At 59.1% G+C, this 8,018-nt stretch overlaps 1 protein-coding gene across 1 annotated transcript; it reads right to left on the reverse strand.

Annotated features, from left to right (window-relative positions):
- Window positions 1-409: 409 nt before the first annotated feature.
- Ihh (Indian hedgehog signaling molecule) lies at window positions 410-7,176 on the reverse strand. The gene is made up of 3 exons (XM_075951297.1): window positions 6,426-7,176; window positions 3,801-4,062; window positions 410-2,214 (listed from the first exon to the last, which is right to left on the reverse strand). Exons 1-3 carry the CDS (start codon window positions 6,738-6,740, stop codon window positions 1,556-1,558), a joined length of 1,236 nt encoding a protein of 411 aa, XP_075807412.1. The 5' UTR covers window positions 6,741-7,176; the 3' UTR covers window positions 410-1,555.
- Between the last annotated feature and the right edge of the window lie 842 nt (window positions 7,177-8,018).

Genomic DNA, 8,018 nt, shown 5'->3' on the forward strand with positions numbered 1-8,018 from the left:
AGGCTGTGAGAAGGTGGGACCTGGATGAAGGAAGGAAGTCACTGGTGGGTGGGTTCTCCAAGGGTGGGACTTGACCCTAGACCTTCTGCTCTCTCTGTCTCTGTTTCCCAGATGTCATGAAAGGAGCAGTGGAGCTGGCCAGGAAATGAAACCTTAGAGACCGTGAGACAAAATAAACCATTTCTCTTGTTTGTTTTTTTTTCTCAAGTATTTTCTCCTGGTGACAGGAGATTAACCGGCATCCACAGACCATTCGCCACGTGTGAGATATTTAAAAATTAATTCCTGGGCCTCACATTGGAGCTATGAAGACAGAAGCCTGGAAGTCAATAGCATCCTTTACACAAGCTGCCCAGGTAACCCCGATGGTTGACAACCGCTGGTTTAGGGACCTCTGACTTGTCCAAGTAGTCAGAATCCCATAGAATCTTTTCAGTCCATTACCGATAGAAACGAGTTTAAAAGACGGGCCCTCCTTGAGAAGGTTTAGGACAAACAGGAGGGCCACTTTCACTAGGACACAGTATCATGGTTCTGGGGGCGTGACAAGGCCACACGTTAGTTTCCTCTGTTGTGTCTCTGGCACAGCCATGTTTAGGGAAAACAGTAAGCAAGCCCTCGCCCAGACTCATCTGTCAAATTAAAAAGGGCTTGGAGTGAGGTTAGGAGCTCTGAGGTTTGCCCTTAAAGGAGGCTCCTAGACCCATGCAGGACTGCACCTAACCATATACTGGCTCCACTCAGAATCCTGGATTCCATGGCTCTAACAACTTAAATAATTTTTATTACAAAAGAAAGGAAAGACCAAAACATTCCCAAAATTCTCCCATGGGTTTCCCCTCCGTACAAATAAATAAGGCGAGGGAGACAGACTGGAGGAGGGGTTGGGGGTTGGGGTTCAGCAGAAGAGGGAGACTAGCCTGGGCAGGGATGGCAAGGGTACCCAGGCTCCTCCCCCAGTCCTAGGCACTAGGGTAACACGACCTGGAACAGAGACTCTGGGGACGTGTCTGGAGGAGTGTGGCCTTCAGATAAAGGTCATGTTTCAGGATGGCCAGGGTGGCTGTGGTCTTTCAGTTCTGGAAGGCAATGAGTCCAGCCAACTCCCCACTGGCTCCTAGGGAATCTAGCAGCATTAACTGAGGTTGTAAGCCTACAGACAGGTAGACTCTCTTCATACTGTGACCAGTTGCCAACAGGGACATCACAAACCCAGGCCCCAAGAAACACTGGCGTAAGCAGTCCAAAGGCAGATGGAACGGGTCCTCCCCTGTAAGGAGGTGGGAGGTGAAGAGCCACCTGGGCTCGCTGGGTTTCAAGGTCTCTGGGAAAAGAGAGCCATCCCCAGTCAGCTCAGTTCACAGCTCTACCACTACACCGAGATAAGGGTGTGGGCCCAGCACCACCTAGTCAGGTCTCGATGGTGTCTCCGCTCTGGACAGAGGATGGAGACCAGCGTCCTCAGGCCAGGTGCCTTCCAGGGTCAGAGCCTTCCTGGCGAGGAGGCCTTTGGATCCAGCTTAGCAGTTCCAGGAGGGGAGTGGTTAGAGTCCTTTCAACTTCCTGCCCCAGACATGCCCAGCGGATGGAAGCTGCTCTCTTCTAGCAAGAGACGCCCCAGGCGGTAGAGCAGCTGGGGGTACCAGTGAACCCCCTCACTTGGGGTCCAACCGCCCCATGCCAAGCTGGGAAACAGTCGCAGGGGCCAGAAGGCCAGCTGAGCCAGGTGGTGGTCGGCCACAGCTGCAAAGCAGGAGGCCACCACATCCTCCACCACCAGTGTCCCATGCCTCGTGAGTGGCGCATAGGACCCCATGGCCACATGGGTGGAGACAGCCGCCACCCGAGCAGGCTGTAGGCCGGGCACCCCAGCTACCAGCACGTATTGGCCTGGCTGCACGTGGCTGGCAAACGTGGCCCGGAAATGGGCTGCTGGTTCTGTGTGATTGTCAGCAATGAAGAGTAGGTGCGCAGGCGTGAGTTCCAGCCGACGTGGGGGATCCTGGGTCTCAATGACCTGGAAAGCTCTCAGCCTGTTTGGCTCACGGTCCAGGAAAATGAGTACGTCACTGAAGATGGGGTTCCCATCCTCCCCCATGGCCAGCACCCGGTCTCCTGGCTTCACAGCTGACAGGGCCACACGCGCCCCATTCTCTAGGCGCACCTGGGCTCCAGCAGGGAAGCAGCCACCCGTCTTGGCAGCAGCGGAATGCTCTGTGGGTAGAAGGGACATGAAGGTGTTACTCAGGTACAGTGCCCCTCTCCTGGCCACCCTTGCCCAGGGGTGGCTGCTCTGTTTTTAGACAATCTCCTTATCACTATACCTCAGCTTCTGATGACCCACGCCAACCCGTATTATGATAATCTGTCCCTCTTCTCCCCAGCCCAAACCCTGGCCAACGAGAGGCGCAGGCAGGGGCTCCAACACCAGGTGGCATCTCTGTCTGCTCATATTCCTCTGTAAAGCAGCCAGAGGCTGGAGGTCAGGAGAGCCATTGTCTGCTTAAGCCTGACCCCAGGAAAGCTGCCATCTTGTGAAAATGGGAAGTTGCTTAGCTTTGCAGAGGTCTAGGTAGTCTGTTCTGCCACTTGATAAAACACTTCCAAGAAATGGCCCTCCCAGACTGGCCTTCCAAGTATAGCGCTATGACAGAGCTGACCATCTGTGTCTATAGAAGTTAGAGCAAGGCCAGCCCTTGGGGAAAACAAACCCCTAAGACCCCTCAGAGTGAGCGCTCAGGGGAGAGTTAATGGCACGGACAACAATCGTTATTTTCAGTTCATGTGCTGGTTACTTCTACAGGGACTGGACACAGGGACATCAGAAGGCGGAATGGAGGACACTGTCTGGGGTCAGGAGTCATGCGCAGAAGCGGCCACTTGGGGAGCTGACCCTAGGTCAGTGTTTTAGATGAAGGGAGATGTGATTGTAAGCACACACCGTTGGAAGGGTCAGGTTGTGGGCAGGGGGTGTTGGTAGGATCACCCCTTGTGAACCCAGGTGGATCAAAAACATCGAAAAAGATCTATGTGTCAGTCTGTGCGTGCAACTACTGTATGGTCCCATGTAGAGGGTGGAGCCTGCAGCCAACAGAGGCCCGCGGGAGAACCATGTGAAGCTTTCATGAGTGGGTTAAGTGTAAGAGACAGGACACTGTTGAGACGGGGGATGAGGCACAAGGCTCCAGTGCCTGCCAGCTCCGATCAACAAGGCGGCCAATCTGGGAAAATCCACTTTATTGAGTCCACTTTATTTTGGGCTTTTACCCCAAATTTTCCAGCTTTGGGGCTCTGGGGAAGAGGTTGGGGACGCCTGCGCCCCGCTGGGAGGCCTGACCTCATCTGAGTGGTAGGTTCTGAACCTTTGATCTCCTGATCAGGCATACTGATGTCTGGACACACTCTGGCCCCTAACCCCACTATGCCTTGTTTTGTATGGACCTGGATGGGGGGGGCGTGATGCCTGCCAGCCTGTCTTCCTCCATCTCTTCAACTTGTTCTGTCTTGTTGTACTTCCTGTGGCGGTCTCTGGGCTGTGAACCACCACGTCAGCACTCAGTGGCATGGGAATAAGCCCTGTCTCTCTAGGCTCCTGCCATAGCACTACCGGACATGAGAGGAGCAGGCAGTCCAAAACAGCGGCGGGGAGCGCTGCTGCCGCCTCCGAAATCCTCTTCCCTTGGTTCCCCGCCTCCATCCCCTGGAGGCCATCTTCACCTTCTTGGCCCTACTGGGCCTTGCGCTGCCTGCCCATGCCCTGCGGCCCCGGCCCCGGGTCCAGCCCCCCGGCAGCGGCTCACCAGACTTGACAGAGCAATGCACGTGGGCCTTGGACTCGTAATACACCCAGTCGAAGCCGGCCTCCACTGCCAAGCGTGCCAGCAGTCCGTACTTATTTCGGTCGCGGTCTGAGGTGGTGATATCCACCGCACGGCCCTCATAGTGTAAAGACTCCTCTGAGTGATGACCATCTTCATCCCAGCCTTCGGTCACCCGCAGCTTCACACCTGGCCACTGGTTCATGACAGAGATAGCCAGCGAATTCAGACGATCCTTGCAGCGCTGCGGAGGGGAAGGAGCTCGCAGTTAGGGAAGGGAGCCCTACCCAGGTGCAGGTAACAGAAGTTTCAGCCGACTCTCCCACACCACTCAAAAGACTTGGAAAACTTGGGAGGACCTCTGCCCTTTTCCCTTAGGAATAGAGCACTCTAAATGTGTTCTCCCACAGTCGGGAGTCTCCAGGGAACTAGGCCACATAGTGGCGCCACAAATCTGGAAGGCGCATGGAGTTACGCACCCTCAGGGGACTCTTCTCCAGTCAGTGGAGTTTCGCTTGGCTCCCTCTCCCCTGGTTAGTTTGGTTTCGCCACAGTGTAGCTATGCTTTTCCAGAGGCGAGGTCCTCATTTTATCTAGGCACCAAGGCGGGCGTTCAGCGGGGAGGGATTGTAACACTCGACTGCCTGCGGGCTGACCTGCTAGGCATGCAAGGCCAAAGGTGCCCAGTAGGTGTCACCGCAGCCCCAGAGCTGAGGCCACGAGACACTGAGCCTTGCCAGCACGGCAGGTGCAGACCCGGCCAGCAGCGTGGGTCAGGGGGTGTGTTGGAGGAAAATTCCAGGTCTGCTTAGATCCCTCCAATAACTGCCACAGAAACGTTCCTCTCGGGGCCTTCTTTTGAGCCCACGTCTGCCCACGCTTAGCTGGATATACGACAGGCAGAGAGCCAGTACCCTGTCCATCTGACTAGGACAGAGAGGTCGTGCCCCCTTCCCCCCCCCCCCCCCCGCCAGGGACCAGGGAGCTCTCACACCTCTACTAGGGTGCGTTGTCCCTATTTAGGAAGAGGCCCGTGAAAAACCCGAGCCTTTGATCTCAGGAAACCGCCCGGAATCCTCAGAATCTTCCTTGAACAGTGTGGGAGTGGAGCTGTGCCCTGGGGACAAGGATCATCGGTGGTGGCTGCCTCTTCAAGGGTCTCGAAGGACCTTGCAGTTGACTGAGGAAAGGGGGTGGAGTTCTCACAAGCGGGGAAGGGGCCCTCCGCTGAAGTGAGGTGCCAGGCCCGCCAAGTATCAACCTACCTCTGCCCCACTGAGCTCGGGGCCCCACAGACCCTTGGACTTAGCCTCCCAGGAGTCAACAGTGACTATAATCCAAGGCTTAGTCAGTCCTCCCAACTGCGCAGGCTGCTTGGGGGTGCTAACCCACAGTAAGGGGAGGTAGCTCCACGGGCTGCTTCTAGACCCTTGACAGTCCTTAGACCTCATGTATGTCTGTCTGCCTTACTAGCCAGCTCCCGTTCGTTCGACTAGTCCCCTCTACCCCCTCCTTCTGGTACAGAGCCTGGGCGCTCACTGTCAATGATTGCCCAGCCTGTGGCCCGGATCCTTATCTGCATTCCTCGGCGCCCAGCCCGGCCCGGCCACCGGCCAACCTTCGGCCCCGACATCGGCTGGCCAGCCCCGGCGCCAGGGCGCATGCTGAAGGCCGTGGTTTAGTTGCTTTCTCTAAAGATTTAGAAAAGTGGCAGCCTATTCATAGGGAATGGGACGGTAGACCCCAACGGGAAGGGGCGTACGTCTTTCCCAAGGCGAACAAGGCTTCGGAGAAGGAAGTGTGCGACCCTGTTGTCTGGCGGAGTTGGGTCCTGCTCCGCGCGTGCGCGTGGAGAGATAAGTTAGTGTCATCTCTGCTTCCTAGGCATCCCTTCTCCTACTCCCCATCCTTCTCGTCCGCGCCACCAAGCTCAAGGATTCCCCCAAGCTTGGTCTCAGAGCCTGAAGGCTTCAGTACCCCACCCTTTAACCGCAACCGCGCTGCTCAACCCTCGCGACAGACACGTGGGCTTACCCGGCTGGTTCCCTTTCCTACCTCTGCCTCCAAACTCAACTTTTCCCTGCTATTCCTTAATCCCAGAGCCAGCCAAGACAGGGCTCCAGGAGAGGGCAGCGCAGCTAACCAAGTGGCACATGGGGAGGAAAGGCCACGGGGGTCCCTGATGTCCTGAGCTTCTCCGCCTTAGGGGTGCCAAGTGGCTTTTGAAATGACCAGAGCTGGGCTGTGAGAAATGTTAGGCCAGGAGGGATGGCGTGGTCCCCGGAGGCTCAAGAGGCAGCCAGGTCGAGGTACCTTCGAGTGCCAGATCTGACCTGAGCGGCGGGCAGAGGCGCCCGCCAACCTGCTGAGCTGTGGGGCTTGGCAGCAGCAGAGAACTCCTCTCAAAGACACCGAGCGGGATCCGGGATGCCAGCACTCCCGCGGGGTCCCTTGGCCAGCCCGTCTTGGGCAGAATGACACCCTGGATTCATGAGGGCAGGTGCCAGGGGGCGTGCCAGGCAGTCGGGAAAAGGTGCCAGGCAAGAGGATAGTGCCGGGCAGGTGGCGGTGCTTCGATGGCGCGCTGGAAGGACCGATCGCTCTCACCTGGGTCATAAGGCGGTCAGCACCCGTGTTCTCCTCGTCCTTGAAGATGATATCGGGATTGTAGTTGGGGGTGAGCTCCTTGAAGCGCTCCGAGCTGCGCGCGATCTTGCCTTCGTAGCGCCCGCTGGCGCCCAGGGTCTTCTCCGGCACGTTAGGGCTGAACTGCTTGTAGGCAAGCGGCACGAGTTTGCGAGGCGGCCTCCGGCGACTGCCCACTACCCGGCCCGGCCCGCAACCCCGCGCCGCCGACACCAGCAGCAGCAGCAGCAGGAGCAGACAGAACCGTAGTCGGGGTCGGAGCCAGGCGGGAGACATGGCCGGGTAGCCCGGGAGAGCGGCAGGCGACGGCGCCTGGTGGGCTGATGGGTGGGCGCGTGGCTGGGAGAGCTTCGGGGGCTCAGGCGTCTGGGTGGCTCTTGGGGACTCCAGGCGGGGGCGCCATGGGCAGCGCAGCGCGGCTCAAGGCCGGCGGGACTCAGGTGCGGGGCGGGGGCCCGGGGCCCTGGCTGGTGGCGGCGTGCTGTCCCCCTCGGCGCCTCGACTCTGAGCTGCCCGGCTCGCCGGCCGCCAATAAATAGGCCGGCCCGTTTGTTTTGGCAACGCGGCGACGGCGGGGGGCGGCGGGCGGCGGGGCTGCGGGCCGGCGGGCTGGGCTGGGCTGGCCGGGCCGGCGGGCTGGAGGGACCCGCGGTTAGCACCCCGGCCCGGCGGTCAGGCGGCTCGGGCAGAGCGGGAGCTGCTGCCGTCTACGGCGCAGCTCGGGGTCGAGTGAGAGGGGAAATGGAAGAGATCCGGGCTCGGGGCCCCGCGCAGACCGCACCCTATACATGTCCCTGCCTCCTGCGCGCTCGACAGCGAACCTGCAGCAAGGGCGGCACAGCCTCCTCCCCCTCGGGCGGGCGGCCCCTAGGCTAGTCAGCCCTGTCCCGCGCGCTCCTTAGCCGCGCGTCCGCCCGCCCGCTGCCCTCTGCGCCCCCTGCGCGGCTGCCTGCGTTTGTCCTCCTCGCCCGGACGCGCTTCACCCCGCCCTGGTCTCGCCTCCCGGTTCCTCGCGGCTCCGGGGAGCCCCGCCAGGCGCAAACCTCCTGGACAGGAGATGCCACCCCCACGGAGACCGCAACCCACGTCGCAGCCGGACACAAGGGGCGGGGGGCAGTGGCGGACCGCACAGCCGCCTACAGTGTCCCCTGCGGAGAAGCAAACCCAAAAGCTGGAGGCCATTCATAACTCCGTGCCCCACCCTGGCCCAGGCAACACGCCTTCTCAGTTTGGAGGAGCCGAGTTCTGTATTGACCCAGTGCACACTCCACGACCCTATACCTGCCATGTACGAAACTGGTCTGGGGTGGGGAATGCAGCCTTGTCAAGGGTCAAAAAGGGCTTCTGAGTTGGAAACACTGTTAAAACAAGTGGGACAAAGTTGCAAAAGGAAAGGCCAAGACAGAGTAGCAAAAATGAGGACAGTCACAGAGATGGAAGAGCACCTGGTGCCATGGGACAAGCAACAATGACTCGAGGAGCCCGGGCTGGGTAAGAAAGCCAAAAGGATCCCAAACCACCTGCATACAGGCACTGCACGGGGTCACTCTAGTC

Source organism: Microtus pennsylvanicus, chromosome 17 (genome assembly GCF_037038515.1).
Source record: "Microtus pennsylvanicus isolate mMicPen1 chromosome 17, mMicPen1.hap1, whole genome shotgun sequence".
In the NCBI taxonomy this organism is placed as follows: domain Eukaryota; kingdom Metazoa; phylum Chordata; class Mammalia; order Rodentia; family Cricetidae; genus Microtus; species Microtus pennsylvanicus.

What these genes read in the sequence shown, in the direction of transcription:
- Ihh (XM_075951297.1), bottom strand. Translation starts at nt 6,740, where the DNA reads ATGTCTCCCGCCTGGCTCCGACCCCGACTACGGTTCTGTCTGCTCCTG. An exon ending in CTGACCGCCTTATGACCCAG is followed by an intron (nt 4,063 to 6,425) that starts GTGAGAGCGATC and finishes TCCCCTCCGCAG; the next exon opens with CGCTGCAAGGATCGTCTGAA. An exon ending in GCATTGCTCTGTCAAGTCTG is followed by an intron (nt 2,215 to 3,800) that starts GTGAGCCGCTGC and finishes TTCTACCCACAG; the next exon opens with AGCATTCCGCTGCTGCCAAG.